Source organism: Ascochyta rabiei, chromosome 10 (assembly GCF_004011695.2).
Source record: "Ascochyta rabiei chromosome 10, complete sequence".
Taxonomy (NCBI): domain Eukaryota; kingdom Fungi; phylum Ascomycota; class Dothideomycetes; order Pleosporales; family Didymellaceae; genus Ascochyta; species Ascochyta rabiei.
The window spans coordinates 553,102-578,513 of record NC_082414.1 but is presented as its reverse complement, the minus strand read 5'-3'; the positions used below and the strand labels follow the sequence as shown (position 1 = coordinate 578,513).

The following is a 25,412-nucleotide window of genomic DNA, read 5'->3' as shown; positions in this document are numbered from 1 at the left end:
TAAGAATATTAGGACAGTACACCTAAAAAAGAAGCTAGACTAGAAATACCTAGGACCTAGGACTATTATAGCCTAGATTAGCCCTAGTGTATATAGAGTAGACCTACTAGGAATAAAAGAGATCTATCTAGTATTCTATGCGTTACTGCTAGACCTATATATACTAAGAAGTTAACTTCTAATTATATAAGAATAAATATAAGAACCTATAGTAGAAGGGGAAGAGAAAGTGTAGGATATAGAGAAAGTCCTTAATAGAAGGTAACTAGACAACAGATAGTAGGAATACCTTATTAAGTAGAACAGATTCTCTAAATTAGAAAACTTCTAGGAAATTAGCACAAATCTTTCTAAAGAAGTGCTAAAATAATACTAGAAAACTATAAAGTAACTGCTTAGACTGTGTAATAAGACGTTAAGGTTAAAGTCTAAAAAAGAGGGGGATTAAAAAGGCTAAATACCTTTACTTAATTATAAATTTTCTCTATAGGGGTTTTTTAATTAATAAGTGTTTAATAGTTTACGCTAAGGGAAAATATAACCCTACCTTACCCTAAGAAATACAGACTAGCTAAAGTAGATATCTTTTAGCCTATTATAGCTATTTCTAATATAAGAAGATAAAGAAAGTTATATACTATGTTATACAGTTATAATTATAAGTAAATATAAGAGAATTAGTATAGAAGAACACCTTCTTAGTATTATTTAGACTATCTAAGAGTGTAATACACCTAAGTGCTATATTAGCCTAAAACTATCTACTAACTATAAACTTAGGTATTATTAATCTAAACCTTCTATTATAAGAAACATCTACTAACTATAACTACTACTATAGGTATAAGTAGCAGCCTTATAACTACTATAAGGCTTCTTAGCAGTAGTAGTAGTAGCAGCAGTATTAGCGGCAGCCTGCTTAGCAGCCTCTTACTCCTCCTACTCCTCTTAGAGTTAACTAAGCGTCTTTTTAGTGCTAGTAATCTGGTACTTTAACTAAAAGAAGTTAGATATTACTAAGATAGGTTAAAACGTGCTATAATACCTTCTTACAGGGGGTAATAGGCGCATCTAGATTAGACTTACTACTACTCTCCTCTAATATCTTCTTTTACTTTATCTTAGCCTTAACAGCGCTAGCCTTAGATTAATCTTACTTCTTAATATAGATACTAGATAAGGTTAACTTATTTATGTAAGTGTTGCTATTATAGAGTATAAGTAGCTCTTTCTATAGTAAATAGTTTCTATAAAGGTTAGATTATGCTATAATAAGCTAAAATATATTAGAACATACTCTTAAATTATATCTAGTAACAAGCTAGCCTAGTTAACAATAGACTTGCCTATTGCGGTCTTCTTGTTAATAGACATAGGCGTAGTAGTAGCAGATATTATAGGGGTAGTCTTAATGCTAGCTATATTAATAATAGCAGTATAAGTAGTAGTAACTAGGTAATAACTAGAGTAAAGGCGTGCTATGTTGCTAGAAAGCCTTAAATAGCTGTTAGCGTACTTATTAGGGCCCTAAATGTGTTAAAAGATGCTAAAATAAGCTAAAAGGAGATAAAACACGTACTAATAGGTAATTCTTATTACTATTGTAACACTCTCTATAGTAGTAGGCCTAGGCTTCCCTATAGCGCAGGCTACCCTGTAAAGCTAGGTTAGTAGAGAAATAATAGTCCCTATAGACATTACTATTAGTAATGTAGTAGAGATATAGCATACAGCACTGCTTAGCAGTCCTACTATTTTTAGTAATATTAATCTTATAGTAAGTAGGCATTAACATAACAGCTATAGTAAATAGTAGTTAGTAATAGTTAGTAATAGCTAGTAGTAGGCAGTAGCAGTTAGAAGTAGTCTAGAAAGGTTACTAAGGCGTGTTATGTAGTGCTATCTGCTAAAACGTGTTAGAACATGCTAGAAAGACCTAGAAAATCCCTTAGCTATCCTTATAAAAGTGCTAGACAGAATAGATTAGTACTTACTAAAATAAAGTAGGATGTAGTAGTAACTAATAAAACTAGGGGTATAGATAGCTTATATGCTGCTAGCTACCTAGTTAGAGCTTTAGCCTGCGCAGGCAGCTGCCTAGACTCTAAAGGTAAAGTAAGAGGTAAGAGAGGATTTCTGTTTAACTTTTACTAGGTAAAGGCAGAATTAGTATTAAGCCCTATCTAGCCTTATAAGGCGTCTAAAACGCCTAAACCTAGTTAGAATTAGCTATAACAGGGCAGACAGAGTAAACACGTCTAAAGCTAGGCTAAAATAATACAGTATTGCTAATTATACTATTGTTTAAGCTAAACAATCTAGAGAAGGGAGGTATTATTAGGCGCTAGGCCTAGAGGTACCTCTGCTAGTCTTAGCGAGCTACTATAGGGCTAGCTAGCCTAGACTATATAAAGGTGTTAGAGGTTATTACTAATACTCTAGTATTTAGTCTTATTACTACATCCTACGTACCTTAATACACCTACTATCCTCTTTAACCCTATTCTCCCTTATAATCGCCTTGTATACTCTTTACACTAGGTATAAGAGGGGTATCCATCTATCTAATAGACAGACACCTTACTATTAACCTATATACCTATTCTCCTCTCTCTTTCTCTCTCTCTCTCTCTCTCTTTTCTAATGTGCCTGCTAAACAAGATGCTTTAATACCTATACTAGAACAAAATAATAACCTAACTAGGGGGTATAGTATAGTAGGCAATATTAGAATTCTGCTACTCTAAAGGCTAGGGTATAGTTTAGGAATTATCCTGTTAACTCTAGACTAGGACGTTATTATCTGAATATCTGCCACTCTAAAGGCTGGGGCACGGCCTAGGAATTATCCTGTTAATTCTGGACTAGGACGTTATTATCTAAAAATCTGCTACTCTAAAGGCTAGGGCACGGCCTAGGAATTATCCTGTTAATTCTGGACTAGGACGTTATTATCTAAAAATCTGCCACTCTAAAGGCTAGGGCACGGCCTAGGAATTATCCTGTTAATTCTAGACTAGGACGTTATTATTAGACTTATCAGCACGCCTCTTAGCACGCCTCTTAGCACGCCTCTTAGCACCCCTTAGCACATCCCTTAGCACATCTAGTAGACCTAGTAGTACTTAGATCTAGCATATCTAGTGTATCTGTTAGTACTTAGATCTAGCATATCTAGTGTATCTATTAGTACTTAGATCTAGCATATCTAGTGTATCTGTTAGCACTTAGATCTAGCACATCTAGCAGATCTAGTAGATCTGTTAGATCCTAAGGTATACTACATGCTAGCTAATTAGCACCTGCTAGGTAACACCTAGTAGCATCTAATTAGACAGGAGGAACTGCCTCTATCTATTGTTAGTAGCTATTCGTAGGTCGCACCTTAGCACTACCTCTCTCTATTGTTAAGTAGCTATCTTATCTAGATTAGTATTAGTAACAGCTATTGTAGCATAATAGGACTATGCTGTTAAGGTAGGGGAGGTTTGTGCCGGTGCACAGAGTAACTACCTCGGTAATACTGGTAAACAGGGGGGTTAACCTCGGTAATCCCTTAGATGCCAGGTATAAGAGGGGCATCTATCCATCTAATAGACAGACACCTTACTATTAACCTATCTACCTATTCTCCTCTCTCTTTCTCTCTCTCTCTCTCTCTCTTTCCTAATGTGCCTGCTAAACGAGATGCTTCGATACCTATACTGGAACAGTACTAGTAGGTTGTAACACATACTAGTAGGTTACTATCTTACCTTAGCAGAAGTCCTAATAAAGAGAGTAGAGATAGAGGTCTACTTATAGTAGTAAGACCTTTTACTCTATAAGTAAAAGTAAAGATAAGAAGTAAAAAAAGGTTCTACTAAGGTTAATAGAACCTGCTAGTAGGCTATAACACATACTAGCAGGTAAATATCTAACCTTAGTAGAAGTTCTAATAGTAGGTAAATTAATTGTAACTAGATTTTTCTTATAGCTTTCTAAAGCGATTTTTTTTCATGCAGGTTATTAATAGATTAGGTACTTCTTTACAATTACTAGGTTATCTAAGTCTATAGTAGCTTTTAAGTTACTCTATTTAATTTATTTAAGTATGTTCTTAATAGTAACAGTAAGCGTAAGGTCTACCTACTAGCAGCTTAAAATCCTCTATTGTTGTTAACGTTGTAATGCCTAAGGTGTGTAATTTATTTCTACTAATACTAACCTGTTAGCAACCTATATAAGCAGCTGTACTATTCTCTAGACCCTACTTTCTTAACACAAACTACTAGTTATTAAAAGAAATGCTAACGTACTCTACGGTCGAGCGGATCACACGATCGAGCGGATCACTTAAAACCCTACCAAAATTGCCTAAAACCACAACCCTTTATCTTAACAACCACGCAATAAAATCTTCTAAAATTTTCAGGACAGGGCTGCACTAATATAAATAAGAGTATTTAAAAGTCTTAGAGTGCTAGAATCTATAACACAGACGTTATTAAGCGATTACTGTTTTACAGGGGTGTTTAGCACTATTTGCAGGCTATTTCTATAACTATTATAGCTATAAAGCCGAAATCTAGATATGTACTTACCAATAACTATGCAATACTATTCTGAGATTTTAAGAAGATTTTATTGCGTGGTTGTTGAAATAAAGGGTTGTAGTTTTGGACAATTTTGGTGGGGTTTTGAGTGATCCGCTCGATCGTGTGATCCGCTCGACCGTGGAGTACGTTAAGACTTATAACAAGGGTGAGGAAGAAAAAAGAGCCGGTTCTACTTACTCGACTAAATCTTAGTTGCACTGATAATAGTTACTAGTTTTCCCTAGACGCTCAGTAGAGCTTCGTCCTACCTGGCGTTGATTAAGCAAGTTCCGTTTAAAACGTCTTTGTCATAGTGGCGTTAAAGGTAACAAAATCTATAGCTCAAGAACGTGCTGAGCAAATGATTGGAAAACATGGGACAGGGAATAGGAGATGGAGAGAACAGAAAGGGCGCGCAGGAGCCTTTAGTCATGGCCGTGAAGCAAAAAAATTAATATTTTCGCGGAATGTTGCAGACGAACTAAAGCGAAAGTATATCTACCCATATCACCGAGGCAGGAAAGCAGCTCCTAACAAGATTCGCGGACCAGACCTGAGGCAAAGAAACCGCTAATCACTACTATCACAAAGCTACCTACAAGTAAACCCATATAGACACTCGCCTTTCAAACACATTATGCCTACTCGCCTCTGAACTTCCCGAGACTCATCTCATCTCGTGTAAGCAGCACGGCCTCATCTCCTCACCATGGTCCTTCGTGTCTTCGAATTCTCACTCCATCTTCGCCTTGTCCACGTCCTTGACACCCTCGACAGGATCGAGGCTGAAGTCCGATTTGAAGCACGAATAACTCAGTACGCGATCGTTGAAATCTCCCTGCTCGGTGAAGCCCAAATTGTCGCTTCCTGGGTAGGAGAGGGTGAGGGTTTCGGATCTGTCTGTTGTGAGGGTGGCGCAGAATGAGTTTCTTTGTCATGTTAGTGCGTGTGCTTTTCGAAGCGACTGCGTTTCGCAAGGTACATGGCTAAGATCAGGGAAGATGAAGAGAAAGGATTACTAACGTGTAGAAGATGCAGTGGTACCCTGGGTCTGGACCGATGGACGAGGCGCGCCCGTCGATGATGGTGCAATCTAGCGGGTCGCTGCCGAGTCGCGAGTACGTGTGTGTGCAGGCCCCGCCCCACGCGTTGTCTTCGCAGATATAGACCTGTAGTATGCGGTCAGTATTTAGATTTATGTGTCATTCCAGAGGGACTAGAATGGGAAGATGAAAGGTCCAAGAAGGCAAGGTACGTACACCAGCGAGCTCGTCGTCAGTTTTGTCGTCGGACGTCACCACCCCTGAGACGTCAACGGGTGGCGCTGGTTCGGCGCGATCATGCAGATGCTTGTCCTTGTTCTTGTTCCGATTGTTCCTGGTCCTCTCGGCCTCCCTCCACTTGTCGACTTCGTGCTGGGCCCACTCATCGTAGTTGGGATGCCCGTAGCGGACGTAGGGGTAGCACACGCCTGCAAAACAGGAAGCCTGTGGGAGTGCGAGGGTGGCGGTGAGAAAGAACGAAGCGGAGATGGAGAAGAGTGCGAGGGTGAGTGAGTACATGGTGGGTTTGGATGGATAAGGGGTGATGAGAAAGAAGTGTCTGAGTAAGATTATCTGGTGGTGATGTGAAGGCGGGTTTAAATCGACGAGATGAGGCTGGAGGCTGCTGGCTGGCAGGAATGCGTTCCTCCTCCTTCACTTTATACATTTTCTTGTCACGGTCTGCGAGCCAAGCCGTAAAGCAAGGTGATCAGACGTCGTTGCTGTGTTCGAAGACGACTTTGGCGTTGCTGTGATGGCAGGCGTAGAGTGACCCTTGGATGTGGTACTATGGCGGCCCCACACAGGCATTGTGGTAGGTCACACAAAGTCCACTGCCACCTGCAGCACCAGACCTTTCTGCCAGCAGGCTGAGCGCAGGTACATCAGGTGCCGCAGCGGATAATTATACTGAAACACTGATAGCGGTGCAGCTTGGTGCTCCGGTGGCTAATGTGTAAGAGCTGTGAGGCGGCGCACGAGGCGCTGTGACATGTTGCTGGAACGTCTGTGCCGCCGCCATGCAAGCGTATCGCAAGTCGAGAACAGGACTGCAACATGTGCAAAGCTGTTAGAGCCGTCGTGTTGTTGTCAGTGGTACACAGAACGGTCTTGCATGCGTCACAACAGTTGTGTGGGGGATGATCGCGTCCCTTGCTGGGTGTCATGTCCTATAGAGCACAGTAGTGGGTACAACATAGATACAGACGCGAGGGTATTTTTCGCGTATCCATGACGCAAGCAAACAAACAGTCGCTAATTCCGAGGTGCAGTGTCTCCTCCTCGACGGGGCTCCCGTCGCTTTGTCATTACGAAGCAGACGTGGTGGGCGCATCTGGTCGTTCGGGTTCGTAACTTGTCTCGCCCAAGACGTTCGAGGCGTCTGAAGGAGACTGGGTAGCGGGCGCTGCCGTACGAGCTGCGGCGGCGTGCAGCCGTTTGTCCAGCGCCTTCAAGGCCAGTGCCCGCCGCCTCTCGGCCTCTGCACGGGTTGCGCCTCCTCTTCCGCCTCTGCTGTTGGGGTTCATGATGCTTGGCAGATCCCCTTCCGCACGGGCGCTTGCCTGATGGTTGCCAGCATCGATGTCCTCGGTGGAGAAGGGGGTGCAGACGCCCAGCGAGAGCAGAACATTGTAGATACCGTCTGCGAAGTGGCTCATGGGTGTCTGGATGGGCTCTGGGAAGAAGTGGGCAAAGGCGAATGTATCGGAGGCGTCGCCCTTGATGACAGAGCCGTCGCCAGTGGCAGCAGACGAGAGAGACGGGCTGGCGCGGTAGAAGCGCAGGTAAATCCAGGCGGTCATGAAGCCAAAGTAAGCGAGGAACATGGCTGTCTCTGTGCCGAGGACGATGCCAGAGAGGGTGTTGGCAAGCAGGAAGATGGCGGGAAAGTGCTTGACGCGCATGCGGAGCAGGCCTTTGGCGATGGCGACGGTGTGTTCGGGGACAAGCTGCTTGAAGGAGACGAGGAAGCCGGCCTGGATGGCGATGCCGCCAGAGATGGTGGTGTGGCTGGGTGGAGTCAGTCAGGCAGTGCATGCGTGATTTCGTTAGTCAGCGCACTGCAGTACAAGGAAAGGAAAGGAAAGGAAAGGAAAGGAAAGGAAAGGAAAGGAAAGGACAAGAGGGGAGGGATCGTGTCTGCACGTACAGCGGCACCGTGCTGGATGTGATGACATAGGCGGCCAGGTAGAGCAAGAAGCTCAGGATATTGGGCACCATGGCGACGAACAGGATGAACTTGGCAAACTCCTTCTCGCCCCAGGCACGCTCGAGATATCGACCGCCGTAGAAGAGGGTGGCACCGTTGATGATGAGGCCGGCGAGATTCTGCTCGACGACAGTGGCCAGGGCGAAGACCCAGGGGTAGACGATGGACTTGCCGGGGATGATGGTGAGGTAGGGGATGCCATTGCCGACTCCGATTAGAGGATTCGCGACCCTTTCGACCCAGTTGGACCGGGGGTGCAGGGCGGAGTTGAGCAGGGTGAAGTTGAGCAGGGTGAAGAAGACGGTGGCCGCGAGCAGGGCGCGGGTCATGGGCGGCAGGTAGAAGCGGGCCATGGCGGGCGTGCGTGACGTCTCGCGCCGTGCCGTGCAGTTGGCGGTCAGCCAGCCAAGAGTGAGGATGAAGGTCAGTAATCGAGGTCGGTGACAGTCGGTGACAATCGGTGACGCTCAGACCAGGGTTCGATGTCGATGGCTGGAGCTCGGTGGGTGTGGCTTGACAGCTGTGGCTGGGGCGCGTGGCTGTGCGGCGATCGGTCATAGTGACAGTGACGAATGGCAGGCCTCGATGCCTCATGCAGCTCGACACGCACGGCACCTCACGACCGCACGCCCGCACGACCGCACGCATCACACCTCGACTGTCCACCACGCACACACCTCGACTGCCCACCACGCACATACCTCGACTGCCCACCACGCACACACCTCGACTGCCTCCAGCCCGCTCGAGACAGCACACACACGGCCAGACCGCGGCCAAGGACGCGCCCACGCTGCCAGCCAAGATACCCTGCGCGCATGCTGCGGCCCAGAATGCGCCATGGCCCTCAGCAGCAACGTCGTTAACTACCTCGGTGCGCCTCTACCGTTACGCGCCCTTTCTTCCTGCTCGCGCGCTGACACACGCACAGTCTGGCGCTACCTCCAGGAAGCAGGCTTCGGCAATGCAGCGCTGCAGCTGTCGCGATGCTGGCTGCGCGACCCCGACACCCTCCCCTTCGCCAAGAACGTCTCGTCGCACACGCTCGTTCGCATCCTCCAGGACGGCATCGAGTTTGACTTGCTGCGCGCAGAAGCCTCTCATGTATGTGCGAGCCTGCCTCATCTCCACCGACTTGTACACTCCACTTCCACTGGCCTACACTCCCTCTCCACTGGCCTACACTCCCTCTCCACTGGCCTACACTCCCTCTCCACTGGCCTACACTCCCTCTCCACTGGCCTACACTCCCTCTCCACCGACTTGCACACTTTCCTCATCAACCAGCACACTCCCTCTCCCCCAACCTACACACGCCTTCTCCACTGAAAACGCTGACTCGGACTGTCGCAGACGGGCACAGAATACAACTTCGGCACCGACCATGGCCGTCCCTACTCTGCGCGCAACGGCGTCCTCCTGACCCTCGACAAGGGCATCCCCGCACACGAGCTGGCCGCCGCGGCTTCAAATGGTGTCGTGCCAGAGCCGCCGTCCAAAAAGGGCGTCAAGAGGAAGAAGCAACCCAAGTCGAACGGCGCCCCTGCCGAGCCGCGCCTTGAACGTGCTGAACGTGCTGAACGTGCTGACCGCGCTGATCGGGTGGATCGCTCTGACCGCGCTGACCGCGCTGAACGCTCTGAACGCTCTGAACGCACTGAACACACTGAACACACTGAACGCGCCGAACGCTCCGAGCCTCTAGCCAACGGAGACGCCATGGACATTGACCAGAACGGCGCCGCCCAACCCACAAACAGCGTCAACAGCGTGCGAGCAGACTCGGAGCCTGCCCCCTCAGAAGCAGAGTCTCCCTCCGTCACCGACATACCCATCTCCACATTGCGCATTGGCGCCGATGCATTAATACAGACCGACGACGTCACAGACCTCACCGCAGCAACCACATTTTTACCCGCGCCCAAAGATTTCCAGAAAATCGTCGAGCACACGTCCTGGGGGCCCCAAGACGCCCCGCTTCTCCTTGCAGCCGGCAAATCCATTCTGCAAATCCACAACATCCCCAAAACAGCAAGTCAGGAAGCCGACAACTCCATCATCACCGCAGACCTGCCCTTGGCCGTCCACGGCTTCGACATCACAGCACTCTGTTGGCAATCTGAAGGCGAGATCACAGTCTCTGCCCGAGAGCAGTGTGTCAACGAAGTGGGCGAGAAGATGACAATGGACAAGCTAATCAAAATCGACCAAGATACCTCGCAAACCATATCTTCCACCGCTGGGCTCGTCACAACCCTCCGATGGAATCCTGGCAAGGAGCTGCTGCTGTCCATATCGACAGATGGCGAGAAGGGTTCCATCAAGATATGGAAGAACGATAGCGACTCGATACCCGCATGGACAGACTTCACCGCCACGCAGATATACGACGCTTACTGGATCAGCGACTCCGCTTTCGTCGTCTGCGGTACGGAGCTTTTCAAGATCTACGACGTCGACGACGAATCCTTGACCACCCAACGAACACTGGACACGCAAATCACGTGGGAGACCATCAAGTACGACACTTCGTCCGGCATCATCGCAGCGCTTGGCATGCGCGAACAACAATACTACCTTGGCATCCTCCACCCCAACGATTCAATCAACCTACAAGTCCACGAGTATCCCGACCGATACCCCAACGATCTCGACTTCCGCCCTCCCACCGCAAACAGCACCCTTACCAACGGGGCTTCTCTACCCTCTACACTTCTCGTGACCTGCTCGTTGTCAGGACACGCTCGCATATGGGACGCCAATGAGCCGTTTACTTGCGTTCGCAGACTGTCCACCACCGACGACAGCCAAGCCTTCAAGGTTGCCTTCTCGCCAGACGGATCGCTGCTAGCGGCCGCTGGACCAGACGCCGTTACGGTGTGGGATGTGGAGAAACGCGAGGTACCAGTAGCTTGTTGGCGCGCAAAGCAATATCCCAGTAACAAGTGGAATTCGAGTGTGGATGGCGAGTTCAACCTCGGTTGGGACCACGACAGTTCGAGGATCTCGATCGCCCTTGGCAACCAGGTAAGTACCCCCAGGCCACCATGTCCCACCATCACGACTTAATGGCATCTGTGCAGATTGCGATTATTCCTATCCCTCGGTAGTACCAGGACTTGCATCTTGTGTCTAACAGAGCACGATGGCCTGATGACGCGTCACCGAGAGAGGTCCAAGAGAAGGCCACGCTCCCGTCGCCGAGAGAGGTCCAAGAAAAGGACACGTCCCCGTCATCAGACACGTGGGAGGCAAAGTGACAGAAGGATGCCATACGCTCCGTCGGAGATCGTCGATTGAGGTGTGGACAAGAACGATTGCAGAAGCGAGGCCGCACTGATCTCCAGGGTGAGAAAAGCTTCATGTAGCTGCTGAGTACGCCCTGTATCACCTCCATGCGTGTTGATATTGAATAGAGATGCAGGACAGGCAAGACCTGTGCGTAGGTGCAACGACTATCAATACATATCTCTAGGTTCTATCAAGCGGTGCAGAGTGCACTCCATCTCAGTCAACATTGACATAAAAATCGCTCAAACATTTGCGCTCAGTCCGAAACGGTGTCTCGACGCCGCCATCAAACCACTCGCTTCTGCACGGTCAGCGATAAGCAAGGTTAGCATACATTGCAAGATCCTGAGGGAGTGGCAATAGCTGAGATCGCAATGAGATGACCATTATGCAACACCAGGATACACGCTATTACTACGATAGAAAGATTTGTACACGCGGTAGTTTTTTCAAGGTGCGGCAAGCAATATGGGTGCAGTCTTACCCTTACTTCCTCAATGTCTTAATCTCTTCTCATCGACCCCGCTACAAGATCTTACACTAATTATGTTAAGAGCGCGGTGATCTTACGATGTATGCTCAGATTGATGTCATCTTGACCGGGCTTTGGTTCGAAGCGGACCTCTGTCCCGACTCCCGACTCATGGTCAGCACCGCGGAGTTCAGCCGGGATACCTACCGCCAGAAGAAGACCCACCTTTATGTACTCTACCCTGCTCAGTATCCTGCAACTGGGTCTGGCTGCCCACTGATTGGCAATCGGTGCGCCGCTCGTCGCAAGACCTGGCTCACTACCATGACCGCTCGGATCCGAGATGTTTTAAGTGTGACGCATGCCTCAACCCCTCGTGGAGCCAAGTGTACTATACAAACAGGACGAAGCGTCGTGTTGTTGATGCGCACATTTTGCGACTCCTGCCCTTCCAAACCGCCCATGACGTCGAGAATCTGCCTACCGCCGCAGACCCAGACTCTACCCATACTACGACTACGATGTATTACACAGGAAGTCTCCACCAACAAGCACAATCACTGCAATGAACGACACCGCCAAGGTTTCGGGACGACAAGGCTTAACAAGCATTACAAAGAAGACTTCTCCCAGTACGCCAATGCTCCGTCATTTGGCCATGTAGTTGTTGTCGCTGAACACAGACGCCCCGCTATACGCCGCAAACGTTGCACTCATCGGTGCGGTGCTGTACGCTGCATAGCTTGCCACGGGAGTGCTCTGCGGAACGAATTGCGCCGGATGACCTGCCATCATGGAATCAAGGGCCGATTCTACCACACTTCCTTGTGTCGAGTCCATCCTCCACAGACCAGATGCACCAATGCCGTATCGTCTCGACACCGTTTCAAAAGAGCTCGTGGCAACATGGTAGGCTCGCTCAGCCACAGGATCGTGCATGCTTTGCAACCACCAAACGACCTTCTTCGTATAAAGCATCAGCGATTCGCTGTCCTGCGACGTAGACGGAATATCTGACAGGCCTAGCAGGAACACAGAGACGGCTTGCATAAGATGGTGAACGATACACCACCAAGGACCCTGGTCGTATATGAATTGAGCGTTTGGCTCATCCGGGAGAAAGTCCACGACCGTTTTCGCTGCTTCGATACAGCTGCTGCTCATCCGCCTCCCAAAACTTGCCTCGTTGGATTCTCTCGAGGCTGGCTTTCGTGTAACAAGGCACGGTCGTCCCACCAGTATTCTCGCGCCGCAAAGCTGAAAACCAAGAAGCATGCGTTCCCGCGCAAACGCCTCCCTGGTCTTGTTGACGGGATCTTGAAAGTTGAACTCCTTAGGGAGTGATAGCACCCAACGATCGAGGCGCTGACCCAGCTGGTTCATCTCTTGCTGGTGTTCTCTCAAAGATCTCGTCATGGCGGATGCCGAATAAAGCGATTTGAGTATGGTCTGAGTGATGATCGACAACTGGGCTTCGGCCCTGAAGTACGACCCTGAGTTCGCCTCCATAGTACCCAGTCCTACCGGTGTACCGGGCGGATCAACCATACCGCTCGACCAGCCTTGGCTCATGGACGTCAAACTCAAACTCCCCTTGCGTGGCCGGTACACAGCTTCTAGTTCATCCGAGATTTGCTCTTCTGTCACTGGAATCGGGAGCGGCACAGAGCAACATGAGTCTACAATCATGCTCGGACGACCAGTCACGATGCTGAGAGTTCGTTCGAGCGAGTAGAGACTCCACCATGTACGAATGAGCGTCTCTCGTTTCCATGCTGTGGCCGATGGATCCTCATTGCGGACATGGAAACCAAGCGTATACGCAAATCGGAGGGCTGCCCCGATGATCACCCAGGCACTGCTGTACGATCAATACTCTTCACTTGGGATCCTGGCTTCCAGACAAGGGCTCACTTACCGGCTGACCTGTCCCACACACAACCAATAGAATGCAAGAAGCCCGAGGCTCTGTATTTGAGGAACGTCCGAATGGTTTGTGAGTGTACCTTCTTTCAAGCCGAAAGCTCTGGCTCTTGCTTGATAGATGATGTGATCGCGTTCATCCGCTCGCCAACTAGCCTTCGATAAGTGCGAGTATTTGGCACCAATGGCGAACACAATATTGAGGATTGCCTGCCACTTCGGGCTGAGGCGTGGGGCGTTCCCGTTTTGGCGTGCCGTGAAGTACTTGCGGAACTGATCCTCAAAAGTTTTACGCATCAATATCGGGAACGAGTCGTGTACTTTGCTCATGTAGCAACCTAAAAGCCTTTCCGCGACCTCGAGGGGCGGTAGTTCATACGGATCAACAAAGAAATTGGTTTCCACACTTTCGCCATCGGTCCAGAAGCTGTACGAACTGATTTGTTCGCTGCCAATGCCCGGTGCGTGCGATACTTTTCGCCAAAAGGCTCCACTGGCTTCTTCGTCTGTCCGCTCTGACTGCGCCAATGTGACAGCTCGCAGCCATTGGACCTCGGAGTTTCTCCCCACAAAGCCTGTTGCACGCGTCCGATCGTTGATATGCAAATCTTCGTCAAGAAGGTCCAACGATTCCATGTCGAGCTCATCCTGCTGGTCCCAAGCACCCAGTTCGCAGCCTTCTTGGGAACCGCTGGCGTCCATGTCCGCTATTGACGGTGCTCTTGTATGCCGGAACTCTGATATCTCCTCGTCGACCTGCAACAACGTTAGCGATGAGAGCTGTCACTAAGCAATCGTCGTCTCGCTCACAGCATCCAAGAGCTCCACAATCCTGGCATCGTCGTCTGCGTTTGCGCACGATCTCAGGTCCTTCAGAAGAATGGCCATCTGCTGGCATCGTTCTGTAACACTGAATCGATCAGTATGGGACAGAGCACACGACCAGATTTGGCCTCACATTTTCAACCTGTCTTTGCGAGGCAAAATGTAGACACATTCTCGACTCGTTGTCGCGCAGTGCTTGCAGTGCGGCCTTTCACCGGTGCACTTGATCTTGTGAGCCCGACACTAGACATGGGGGCGTCATTAGCCACGACCTATCGGATGGTTGCGACAACACCTCGAATATGGCGATTGTGGGTATGATGTTGCCGACATTTTTCTCTTCTTCTAGGAGTTTGCAACGTACAGCTGTGCATGCGCGCGGAACGCGGCGTCTGTCCTTGGCCGACTGTTGCTGACCGGCCCTCTGTAACCGGGGGATTGCAATTTTACGCTGCCCCATTAGCGGCGTCGTCCCCAATCTCGCTGCATATGCCAGAGCTGAAGACATGGTCTACATGTGAACGCTGCCGGTCGAGACTGTGGGTGCTCTCACGAGCAACTGCTCATCCACGAGATGATAAGGCCTCAGAGCACCAGTAATGACGGTGGCGATGGGATGGAGAGATCAGCCTAGCCGCACTGCTGACGTTCCTCTGGCTATGCGTGCGGCTCCAGTTTTAACGGCTTCGAGGTTCGGAAGACACCATGGCTCAGCTTCTTCAGCGAATACAGACCCCCCTCGGACACATGCTGATATAATCAAATGGCTTTCAAGACGGTGGGATGTTCTCGCCGCACCAATGAGCAGCCAGCCTCGGGCCGCACGGTACAGGGGCCCCTGCGTTTGTATACTTGCTCGCTCACTTCAAGAGATCCATTGTCTTTCAACCTCGCCAAAGGCCCTCGGATTACGTCTTGTGCTGCACTGTAGCTGTCAAGGCTGGCATCCATCGAAGCCATCCTGACGAACCGACACAACTGCTTCGCCCACCGCTGATTTCTTCGATAAAGACTGCGACATTGTGATGATGTAGAGCAGACGTGTTCACTAGTCCCAATTGTCTTTTCGGGGAAGGCTAGCATTACACAGTGGATTAGGCCTTGGCGCGTCCGGAGATTTTGCCCGACAACCAATCAACAAAAGTCCACTGTACGCAACCTGCATCGGTTTGGGCCCTCGAAATTCCGCATACCCGGAGGCAGCAAGGCACTGACACTTTTCCACTTTAGTGAAATCGCTCCATCTGCACAACTGCCTTCTACAGGACTCCATTGTCCGACGACCTGTCAGATCTTTTCAGTAACAGGTACCACGAAGGCGAAGGGGAAGAAATGAGCTGTCAAACTGGCTTGAGTGGCGAACATACGGACACATTGTCGCTGGATACGCGTTGTGGCGTTGCTTCCTGGAGCCCTTTCATTCGCCAGCCGCCCGAAGAGCGTTTTTCCCATGTCGCAAGCAAGGCTGATGAGGATTCCCGCACAAGTTTCTCGTGCATGATTGGAGGAATTCCTTCCGGGAGAGCCATCAGCACAAACAGCATTCGCCCCCGCTGTGTCTGTCCAGTGGCGTGAAGTTCCATCCACCAGAGAATCGTAGACTGACTGGCAATCATCTCGGTTCCACTGCATTTCATGCATCTCCGGGTATCAAACGTCTCTGCGGTGGTTAAGACCCCGAAGGCGGTGCGTTGCATCTAGGCCTTGAGCCTATCGACATGCAAATGCACACCATGGGTCTACAAGCTCACAGAGCCTGCCGTGCCTTTGCGTACCCTTGTGTTATTCAAACAATAGGCTCGGGAAACCGCTTCCGCACGCCTCGCCCAGGCAAGCCGAACACAACATGACATTCACGGAGTGGGGCCATGCGCACCTCGATTCATGGTTCATCGGCGGGCTAACTGCCCAAACGGTTTGTAGATCCAGGAGCCACGCAACCTCTGCTGTGCACAGGTTGTGCCGGATGGTAATTCGCAACCATTCCGACGGCTTTATCATGGAACGCGTGCTCGATGGTGAGGCAATGGCTTCCATCGAATCACCAAGCGGGAACCGAACCAACTTGTCCGATCTTAATCAAGATCTTCGTTCGTATATCGATCCAAGCACCGATGTGCCCTGATCGCAGCATCGTCTCGAAGAAGAACATAGCGCCGACGACGAAAGCGGAACCGCAGTACTTACTTTGAACACTCGACCTGTCCACAAATCACACTTTTCTTTCCAGCACCTACTCAGCACCAGACACAGCGGCTACCAAGGCGTAGCATAAACCTAGCATCGTGCCAGCAGATATCGCGTTACACGGTCATGACAGCTCTCGAGAACAGTGGAGTCCACCACCAGGATACGAAACCTGTGTACGTGCTACCCAATGCTTAAACGCTCGGCAGATCTTCCAGCCATAGAGAGAAGCGGCCATGCGCGTATGCATCTAGAAGCTCATATTTTGTGCATTTCCTAGTTTCGCACGTTTCGCACGATCGCTTGGCATTGTGCCCACACGGCTTTGAGCGAGGTGCCTAAACTTACATTCCTGCATGGTTTTTCTTGGCGCCCTCCCATCCATCCCATTGCATGCAGCACCGACCGTTCCGTGCATGCTGTAGGTCCGCACAGTGCATCTTCGCGGTAAGGAAGCACGTCGCATTGAAAGAAGCGGCGTGCGGCAATGCATTGCGCAACACCAAGCTAAACTGCAAGAGGATAAACCCTAACATTTTTAGCCCTTTTTTTTTGGCTTAGGCCATCTACATATCGTCCCCACATGCGAAGCGCCGGCTACTTGGTTGCCGTCTCCCGCGTCCCGCGTCCCGATCCCGACCAAAGAAACACGGTCAGTAGACGCCGCATACCGATCAAACTGCCTTACATACAATCTCCTCCTGGGTACGGTTTTCTCTTGGCTGCGACTTGGAGATAGTTTGGGGTCGACTTGCTGAACATATCGGAATAAATGTATGGAAGTATGATACTTTTGCTTTCCTATCTTATTGATATCAGACTACTTTCGACTATATGCCTTGTTACAAATCAAGCGCTAGAAGATGCTGTACTGGTACTCGTAGTCTTTAAGACATAGAACCAAAGCAAAATAAGTCTAATGGTTCTGACTGTCGCCAACTACTTTCAAAGAGTACGGCATTCAAGCGCAGTATCCCAGTGTTGGACACGGCGTGACAATGAGCGTTGGAGTAAAGTGGATATGTTGCCACTTGCCTCCCTTTGGATCAAGGATATCGTGATGAACGTTTTGCCCAAGAGGGTTCGACCGCAAATGTAAGTAGTAGGATTGCCCTTAGGGGTTGCCAGATGAGGGAAGGCGTCTGCTTTTGCTGCTGCCTAATGCTTATCGCAAGATGAGCCAGAACAAGTGAGGCTTGCGAAACCACAGCGCACACGCTCTTCGTTGACAGCAAAACTTCACAGGCTGTCGATAGATGTCTGCCTAGAAAGTCGTCTAGCCTGAAGGTTATGAAGGAGAAAGAGAATCTGACATGTGCGTTGTCCGGGCCTCGGTTCCTTACCAAAAGGAGCTTAGACCGGTCAGCACTGCCGCTTGCCTTCACTCGCACTTGCGTTCTGACAAGGCCATGAACCGCAATAAAACCCAATTTTTTACCCCAGACACTCGTGTCGTGGGACTAGGAGAAGCCACCGGCGCATGTTCTTTTGGGATACTCGCAGTGACTGCTTCATTAGACCAGTCGGGAAAGTAGGATCCGTGACACTAACCGTCAGACCTTCATCCAGCCGAGGCTGTGTTTACGATCGACGTCATAAGCTGACAGAAAGAACTATACTTGAAATCTTTGAAACATACGCAGATACGGGGATCTTGAAATCACCTGTAGGCTTATAACAGCGATGTTTGCCGTGCACTGGACTCATCAATATGGAGATTGCGCCTGCGAACGTAGTTCTGGCAGCGCTGCCAGAGTCCGTCTTAGTTTTCTACCTCTTTCCCAGTATCTCCGCGAAGAGTACCCTTACATCGCTCTTCTTTGCCTTGCTGATGATCAACTTTCTGCTTTTCGCCATCTACAAGCTTATACTCTACCCTTTCCTTCTAAGTCCACTTCGTCACCTACCCCAAGCAAGTGGCTTCAAGCCACTCGTCGGACATGGGATCGTCATGTTTCAGCGTCCTACCGGGCAAGCGCATCTCAACATCATGAAAGCGGCACCTAACGATGGCATCATCCGAACCCTGGGCTTCTTCCACACCGACAGGCTTATCGTGAGCAGCCCTGCAGCTCTGTCAGATATTCTCGTGAACAAAAGCTACGATTTTGAGAAGCCACCATGGACGCGTGCTTTTTTACGAAAATTCCTTGGCGATGGCCTCCTCATGAGCGAGGGCGGCGAGCACAAACACCATCGCAAGCAGATCATGCCTGCGTTTCATTTTCGACATATCAAGGAGCTGTATCCGGTGTTTTGGTCGAAGTCGATGGAGTTCTGCGACGCCGTTAAGACTTCGTTGGCAGAAGATGCTTCCAAGATACTCGAGATTGGACACTACTCGACTCAAGTTACGCTCGATATTATCGGGCTCGCCGGCCTTGGACGCGACATCGCATCGTTGCGCAGCAGCGAAGACGAGCTCGTCAAGAACTACGAGGAGATATTGGAGCCTACCGTGGAGAAGGGGATATATTTTGCGTGTCATCTCATCTTCCCGCCGCGGCTAATCGCCATGTTGCCGTGGAAATTGAACGAAAGAGTCAAGATCACGACTGGTAACCTTAAGAGAATATGCACGGACTTTGTGGTGGACCGAAAGGCGAAGATGAAGCATGAGAGCCGCGAGAGTAGAGACATTCTGTCTATCATGATACGGAGTAACAATTTCTCGGATGAGAACCTCGTGGATCAACTCCTCACTTTCATGGCGGCCGGTCACGAAACCACTTCTTCCGCTCTTACCTGGGCATCACACCTACTCTCCAAGCACCCAGATATCCAGGATCGCCTACGTTACGAGATCCATGAGTACATCCCGGACCCGCAGGCTCTCTCTGATCCCAATTTCGATGTTGCTGAGCTTCTGGAAAGCATGCCCTATCTCAATGGCGTGTGCAACGAGGTCCTCCGCCTATACCCCACTATACCGCTCACCGCACGTCTTTCCGTTCGCGACACCACCGTGACCGGCGTTTTCATCCCAAAGGGTACCATTGTGTTCGTGGTGCCCTGGGCCGTTAATCGCAATCCAGCCCTGTGGGGCGAGGATGCCGAGGACTTTGTGCCTGAACGCTGGATCGACAAGGCGACTGGCCGGGCGACAATGAACGGTGGTGCAGACAGCAACTTTGCCTTTTTGACGTTTCTTCACGGGCCACGTAGCTGCATTGGTGAGCGATTCGCGAGGGCTGAGTTGAGGGCGTTGCTGGCCGCCTTCGTTGGCCACTTTGAGATGGAGATGGCTGATCCGAACGAGCGAATTATTGTCGGCGGCACAATCACAAGTAAACCGGTCAACGGAATGAAACTCAAGCTGAGATCCATCAAATGGGAAGCATGAAGATAGTCAATTAAATCGCATATCTATCACCACATCAAGACTCTTTGGTGTTCGCGGTCACAGAAGGAAACTCGTCAATCGCCTTCTTAATCGCCTTCCTCGCCACCAGCCTCTCCAACCACCCTGCCACCTCCTTGTACGGGCTGAGATCAAGCTTGCCCTTCAGCCCAAGATCGATGAAATACTGCCACGGCACAAACGCCAAATCGGCGTACGAGAACTTGCCACCGACCAGCCACGGACCATCGCTCCCTTTATCCTGCTTGGCAAGATGCCCGTCCAGCACCGACGTCACGCGCTCAATCTCGCGGTAGTACCGGTCCTGCGCCGACGCGAGCTGCTCCGGGTGGTACTTTGTAAACCACACGGCCTGGCCGTAGTAGGGTCCTTGGCCCGAGACCTGGAAGAAGAGCCACTGGCGGGCCAGCTGGGCGTCGTTGGACCCCGGGGCGAAGCTCACCGCGTGCTCGGTATCGTACTTCTCCACTAGGTACTCGAGGATGGCGCCTGATTCCCACAGCGTGAGGTCCGTGTTGGGGTCGTGGATGGCGGGCATGCGGCCGTTGGGGTTGACGGCTAGGAAATCGGGCTTCTTGAGGTCCGGGAATGGCGTGTCGATGAGCGTGTACGGGATGTTGAGTTCATCGCACAGCATGCGCACTTTGGGCGGGTTGGGACCATGCTTGCCGTAGATGGTGATGGGCTTGAGGGACTGGTCAGAAGACATGTTGTGTGGACACGATGTTTGTGCTAAACGGAATGTTCTGGTCTCGGGTTCTGACTTGCAGGTTTGCGGTTTGCTGGCTGTTATGCAAGTGGCGACGATGCTTCAATTTATACTCCTCACCATGCTGACGGTGACGTCGACACGGACGTCGCTCGATCCATATCTCCGCTTCTCATCCACCTTCCAACCTACACCGTATATCCATCTTACCAATTGCCCACCAAATCTGGACAAACGTAGTATCCAGCCTAACCCCCTCTCGTATTTGCAGTTTCGCCTCAACCAACCATAACGTACCCTACGCCCCACAAGTCTTGCACCCCGCAGCCTCACAGCACGGATCGAACCACTGTTGTATGCACGAACGGCTTGTCTGTGCAGCACAAATCATGTCGTGGCGATGCAGTGGTGGTGCGGCTGACAAAGCTGCTGACATTGAAATCCACCGGGAGATCCACACGCCGGTTGTTGGGCCGCAGTTGGTCCGGCGCGGTGCTGTGTTTAGTGTCTTGCCTTGCTAGGCGTTCAACCTGGAGTGTGCTGGTGAGATCGATTGAACTGAATTGAATCACAGGGGTAGATTTGCTCGGGCTAGTGAGTTCCGTTGATTTGGTTGCAGGGTCCCATACTATGGGCGTGCACTTGGTTCTATACGCACGCCTACGCCTACTCCCGCTCTTGCTTCCACGCCGACACATCAGCACCAACACCCTTCAGTGCTGTCGTCGCGCTTTCTGCCGAGTTCGCTTTCTTCTTGGATGCCAGTCCAAACGCAAGATCCTGCGCCCAGCGCGGCCAGTTCCTGACACCCATGTATCGCTCTTGGCTCTTGGGGACACAGAGCCGGCCACTCCGTCCCTTCAACACCTGCTCAACCACCACATCGCTCACCCTGCTCGGCGGATCAGGCACAATACCTTGATTTTTTAGCTGATCACCTCCGTTCTTGAGAATGCCGGTCTGGTGCCACGAAGGGTGGATGGAAGTCGTGCATATGCCTTCGCCGCCGGAGTAATGGGCGAGGCATTCTGCGCGGATGCCTTCGGTGAGGTAGAGCGCACCGATCTTGCTGATGCAGTAGTCTATCAGGCCGGGGGCAGCGACAAACGATGCCATCGATGCGATGCTCACGATGTGGCCCTGAGAGTGGTAAGTTTGATGTTCAGGAAGCACTAGAAGAAAAGGAGCGCGTACCTTCTTCTGCGCAAGCATGGCAGGTAGAAACTCGCGGATCAGTACCATGTGCGAGAAGAGATTGACTTGCAACAGCTTCTGGCTCTCCGCGTTGCTAGTCTGTGTCCTTGTTAGCAGCATCTCTCGACTGCGGTGACCAGACTGCTCACCTCAAGCAACGTCTTGCCGATTCCAATACCGGCGTTGTTGATCAGCACGCTGACAGTCCCATGTTCTCTCCTGATCTGCCCGCACAGCGCCTCAAGTGCAGACGTATCTGTAATGTCGCACTGGTAAAAGTGCACATCAGACAGGGCATCCAACTCCGCTGGAAAGGAAGATACGTCGATGGCAATAACGCGGGCATGTTTCGAAAACGATCGAACCATCTCGTACCCAAACCCACTGCTCCCGCCTGTAATGAGTACGACTTCTTGCTTCGCAGGGCCAAACGTCCATTCTGCGCCACTGCGGCCCAGGCACCAGTTGTTCCATGCCAGGCGGTTGAGTGCTTGATTTATGCGACGTAGCACACCGGCCGTGGTTAGGATCTTGAGAAGCGTTATGAGGGTCGCTACTCTGGCGACGCCTTTCGGCGTGTTTGTGAATAAGGGGAGTGTAGATTGAAATGGCGCAAGCAGGCGAGCGCGCAGGTGCGGTGGGCCGCGAGTGAGGAGGTACAGGAGCCCGCCAGTAAGCAGAGGTTCACTGGCGAGCTTGGTGAGTCCAGAGATCGTTGTCAACGTCATGCTGGGTGTGTTGCCTCGAATCGATTTTCCGAGGGACATGGCTTGTTTTCAGTGAGGTGTCGGTCGTAGCCTAGCAACAGTGGGTGAAGCCACGCTATGAACGGAACACAGAGAGCCGCGACTTATCGAAAGCGTGTGACAGTTTGGGGTGCGCCGAGGTAGGCGGCTTATTCTAGAAGAGTAGCTGCAGTCGATCCCCCCGCAAAGGTGGGGAGCGGTCAGTGCCAGGGTCCAGCTCCATCGGAAAAGGCGTTGTGTCTTGCGGGGAAGCTGCTTCCCTAACCACCGCTGCACACCGAGCCGACGAATTAAAAGCGCCTGGACTTTGACACAACCGAAACGCTCAGATCTAACTCACATTGTTGATGTCATCATTGCTTGTAAGGGTGTTGAGAGAGCTTGTGAAGCTGAGGTTCGAGCTAATAAGATGCCGAGGTTGGCGTTAGTGCTTTCTCCTTCACAGACAGTGTGCACACTCGGAATGCCGCACAAACTAAAGGGCGAATGGTTCACCAAGGATTCCGAATGATCTATCAAGCCGGGCCTCGATTTCAGCGTCCAGCGTCTATTACTGCCAATGTGATGTTTCTCTACGTAGCTTTTGTCTTACCATCGATCGAACCATCCCCATTACTGTACAAGCTCTGCTTCTTACTCCCCACAAGCCTCTCCAACACCATAATCCACAACTGGATCACGACAACTACGGTCCTCACAGCCCAGTCCTTCCAATTCAAATCGGGCTTTAACCCCCGGCTAAACTTGGCATCTTGTACCTCCCACGGTACACTACCACCCAACTGCAAACCAACCTTCATTCCACTGCTGAATCCATCTTCATGGAACCCATATCCTGTCCAAGCTCCCGCGTACCAAACACCGTTCTTACCTTGGATCCTGTGCAACTCTTCCTGCGCGGCAACCATGCGTGCGTTGTACAGGGGATGTTTGTACTCGAACTGTGCCTGCGTCAAAGCTGGATCAGGCGGTATCTCAGGGTTGAGTGTGACAAGCACGTTATCGAACTTGGAGACAGGGATGTGCTGGAGGATGTTCATGTTGTACGTCAAGCTCACTGTTTGAAGGGTCCCAGAAGGGTTGGGAGCCGAAGGTGTGGGTGAAGTGGTGGTCAGGTAGTTCCATGCTGACCAGGCGGTGCGGCGTTTGGGCATCAAGCTGAGGTCGGAGTGGAGGTATGCGATGTTGGGCGTGGTTTCGAAGGCGTCGAGAATATCACTTTCTTCGAGCGTGGCAGAAGAACCGAGAAGGGAGCGCGCTTGGTCGCCGTGACAGGCAAGGATTACGGAGTCGAAGAATTCCTCTTTGGCGGCGGCTTTGCCTCCTGTGCCGAGGCGGACGCGTCCATCTTTTCGTTGTATGGATTCGATTTGTGTACTGAGATGCAAGTGCACGTCTTTGCATTCTCTCATGACGGCATCGATATAATTCTTGGATCCGCCATGCACGGTCAGCCACGGAGGCCGCTCGCTCACTGTCGTTAACAGATGGTGGTTCCACATGAACCGCACAAGGGTCAAAGCAGGAAACTCCAAAGCGCACTTATCCGCTCCTGTACTCCACACACACGCCGTCATTGGGATCAGGTAGTCGTCTCGGAAAGCGTCTGAGTAGCCATGCTTCTCCAGGTACTGACCGATGCTCTCCTGGTTCGCTTCTTTGGCAGCAGCCGACCCTGGAGGTATCGACAGCAGGTCTAGAGCGAATTGATTGAAGCGAACAATGTCGAAGATCATGCGCCAGAAGGAGAGCTTGAAGGCGTTGGAAGATTGAGCGAACAGGGCGCCTAGTGATGTGCCTGACCACTCGAATGCACCTGCATCTCGTGATATTCCAAAAGTCATTTCCGAGGCATCAGTCCTGACGTTTACAGCGTTTAGAAACTGGATGAAGTTTGCTGCAACCGGGTCAGTCGAGAACCTTGTCGAGTGCATGTCGAAGCTACGTACGATATGTAGCAGTGTTGAGAACGATAAAGCCGGTGTCAACAGGCGTCTCGAGGTCATTGTGTTTCCAACGGACTGTATTTGTGTGGCCACCTAGGCGGTCTGCTGCTTCGAAGAGATGAACCTCGTAGCCTGCGTTGCGCAGCGTCCATAGTGCGCTGATGCCGGAGACGCCGCTGCCGACGATTGCTACCCGTTTGCGTTCCATGTCTTAGAGAGAGTGTTGAGTCCGAAAAAGCCCAAGTGGGGATTCTACAGGCGAGCTAGGGAATGGGTGCAGGGAGATGACAGAGGGCCTGCGAGTTTGGGAAAGAGAGCATTGCTGCAAAGAACGAGAATGCTGATGTCATTGACTCGCAAGCGAATTCGGTTTCAGCTAGAATAAGGCCGGATTCAACACGTTTGGCGCTGTGGGTAAATGTGCGCTTTCGAGACGATGGTCTGCTTTACCACGGCAGAAGGCCCAAGTCCAACTATACCGCGGGGCAGCTCTTGTATGAAGATCCATCGAGTACCTAGGCGCAGCAGCAATAGGACGTGGTTAGCACGCTAGGCGGTGACTTGGCCCGTAGAGGCTCGTCAAGAGCTCGGTTCGATGGTTCGATGAGACGCTGTTTGTATACGGTGTAGCAAATTACTGAATGCAGAGTGCAATTGTGAGACAATTCTCCAGGGGTCAGATGCCAGGCAGCCTTTGTGGTCGTGGTGATGGTGGTGTTGGCTGGGAAGGTAGGAAGGGAGCGAAGCTCTCTTTGGCCCCATGCTGCTTAGTGCGGTGACATGGTACGATGGACGTGAGGGGCCATGTCGATTGGACGGCCGTACAGAGTCTTGCCCAGCAGACAATGTAAAACGGCGAGAGTGAGCTTCAATAGGTGTGCAACGACACACGTGACGCAGCAGGGACAGGCCCGCCTTGGCAGTGCGTA

At 50.8% G+C, this 25,412-nt stretch overlaps 8 protein-coding genes across 8 annotated transcripts, besides 29 other annotated features; 2 read left to right on the top strand and 6 right to left on the bottom strand.

Moving 5' to 3' along the window:
• Nucleotides 1–2,537: part of a mobile genetic element that runs on past the window's edge.
• Nucleotides 1–2,537: part of a mobile genetic element that runs on past the window's edge.
• Nucleotides 628–664: a tandem repeat.
• Nucleotides 879–908: a tandem repeat.
• Nucleotides 1,379–1,450: a tandem repeat.
• Nucleotides 1,804–1,871: a tandem repeat.
• Nucleotides 2,338–2,537: a long terminal repeat.
• Nucleotides 2,538–2,543: a direct repeat.
• Nucleotides 2,539–2,542: a direct repeat.
• Nucleotides 2,543–2,694: a long terminal repeat.
• Nucleotides 2,543–3,719: a mobile genetic element.
• Nucleotides 2,604–2,634: a tandem repeat.
• Nucleotides 2,604–2,637: a tandem repeat.
• Nucleotides 2,635–2,685: a mobile genetic element.
• Nucleotides 2,687–3,042: a dispersed repeat.
• Nucleotides 3,454–3,521: a mobile genetic element.
• Nucleotides 3,566–3,719: a long terminal repeat.
• Nucleotides 3,630–3,660: a tandem repeat.
• Nucleotides 3,630–3,666: a tandem repeat.
• Nucleotides 3,661–3,711: a mobile genetic element.
• Nucleotides 3,714–3,774: a dispersed repeat.
• Nucleotides 3,720–3,723: a direct repeat.
• Nucleotides 3,775–3,940: a dispersed repeat.
• Nucleotides 3,941–4,080: 140 nt separating this feature from the next.
• Nucleotides 4,081–4,741: a dispersed repeat.
• A 569-nt stretch (nucleotides 4,742–5,310) lies between these two features.
• EKO05_0006303 (uncharacterized protein) lies at nucleotides 5,311–6,139 on the bottom strand (the record flags this gene model as incomplete). Its single annotated transcript, XM_038940604.1, has 3 exons — nucleotides 5,311–5,506; nucleotides 5,601–5,746; nucleotides 5,837–6,139. The coding sequence occupies 3 exons, from the start codon at nucleotides 6,137–6,139 to the stop codon at nucleotides 5,311–5,313; spliced, it is 645 nt and encodes a 214-aa protein (XP_038797806.1).
• Nucleotides 5,927–5,962: a tandem repeat.
• A 788-nt stretch (nucleotides 6,140–6,927) lies between the features above and the next one.
• On the bottom strand, nucleotides 6,928–8,182 carry EKO05_0006302 (uncharacterized protein; the record flags this gene model as incomplete). Its single annotated transcript, XM_038940357.1, has 2 exons — nucleotides 6,928–7,630; nucleotides 7,770–8,182. 2 exons carry the CDS (start codon nucleotides 8,180–8,182, stop codon nucleotides 6,928–6,930), a joined length of 1,116 nt encoding a protein of 371 aa, XP_038797805.1.
• Nucleotides 7,690–7,739: a tandem repeat.
• Nucleotides 8,175–8,220: a tandem repeat.
• Nucleotides 8,221–8,414: 194 nt separating this feature from the next.
• On the top strand, nucleotides 8,415–10,939 carry EKO05_0006301 (uncharacterized protein; the record flags this gene model as incomplete). The annotated part of the gene is made up of 4 exons (XM_038940553.2): nucleotides 8,415–8,703; nucleotides 8,761–8,933; nucleotides 9,183–10,856; nucleotides 10,913–10,939. The coding sequence occupies 4 exons, from the start codon at nucleotides 8,415–8,417 to the stop codon at nucleotides 10,937–10,939; spliced, it is 2,163 nt and encodes a 720-aa protein (XP_038797804.2).
• Nucleotides 9,438–9,523: a tandem repeat.
• Nucleotides 10,940–12,240: 1,301 nt separating the features above from the next.
• On the bottom strand, nucleotides 12,241–14,403 carry EKO05_0006300 (uncharacterized protein; the record flags this gene model as incomplete). The annotated part of the gene is made up of 3 exons (XM_059636767.1): nucleotides 12,241–13,450; nucleotides 13,511–14,271; nucleotides 14,326–14,403. The coding sequence occupies 3 exons, from the start codon at nucleotides 14,401–14,403 to the stop codon at nucleotides 12,241–12,243; spliced, it is 2,049 nt and encodes a 682-aa protein (XP_059492750.1).
• Nucleotides 14,404–18,238: 3,835 nt separating this feature from the next.
• Nucleotides 18,239–19,870, top strand: EKO05_0006299 (uncharacterized protein; the record flags this gene model as incomplete). The annotated part of the gene is made up of 1 exon (XM_038946074.1): nucleotides 18,239–19,870. One exon carries the CDS (start codon nucleotides 18,239–18,241, stop codon nucleotides 19,868–19,870), a length of 1,632 nt encoding a protein of 543 aa, XP_038797802.1.
• Nucleotides 19,871–19,904: 34 nt separating this feature from the next.
• Nucleotides 19,905–20,597, bottom strand: EKO05_0006298 (Glutathione transferase; the record flags this gene model as incomplete). The annotated part of the gene is made up of 1 exon (XM_038946073.1): nucleotides 19,905–20,597. The coding sequence occupies one exon, from the start codon at nucleotides 20,595–20,597 to the stop codon at nucleotides 19,905–19,907; it is 693 nt and encodes a 230-aa protein (XP_038797801.1).
• A 666-nt stretch (nucleotides 20,598–21,263) lies between these two features.
• EKO05_0006297 (uncharacterized protein) lies at nucleotides 21,264–22,558 on the bottom strand (the record flags this gene model as incomplete). The annotated part of the gene is made up of 3 exons (XM_038940542.1): nucleotides 21,264–21,737; nucleotides 21,792–21,890; nucleotides 21,941–22,558. 3 exons carry the CDS (start codon nucleotides 22,556–22,558, stop codon nucleotides 21,264–21,266), a joined length of 1,191 nt encoding a protein of 396 aa, XP_038797800.1.
• Nucleotides 22,559–23,109: 551 nt separating this feature from the next.
• Nucleotides 23,110–24,691, bottom strand: EKO05_0006296 (uncharacterized protein; the record flags this gene model as incomplete). The annotated part of the gene is made up of 2 exons (XM_038940300.1): nucleotides 23,110–24,434; nucleotides 24,487–24,691. The coding sequence occupies 2 exons, from the start codon at nucleotides 24,689–24,691 to the stop codon at nucleotides 23,110–23,112; spliced, it is 1,530 nt and encodes a 509-aa protein (XP_038797799.1).
• A 488-nt stretch (nucleotides 24,692–25,179) lies between these two features.
• Nucleotides 25,180–25,208: a tandem repeat.
• Nucleotides 25,209–25,412: the final 204 nt, after the last annotated feature.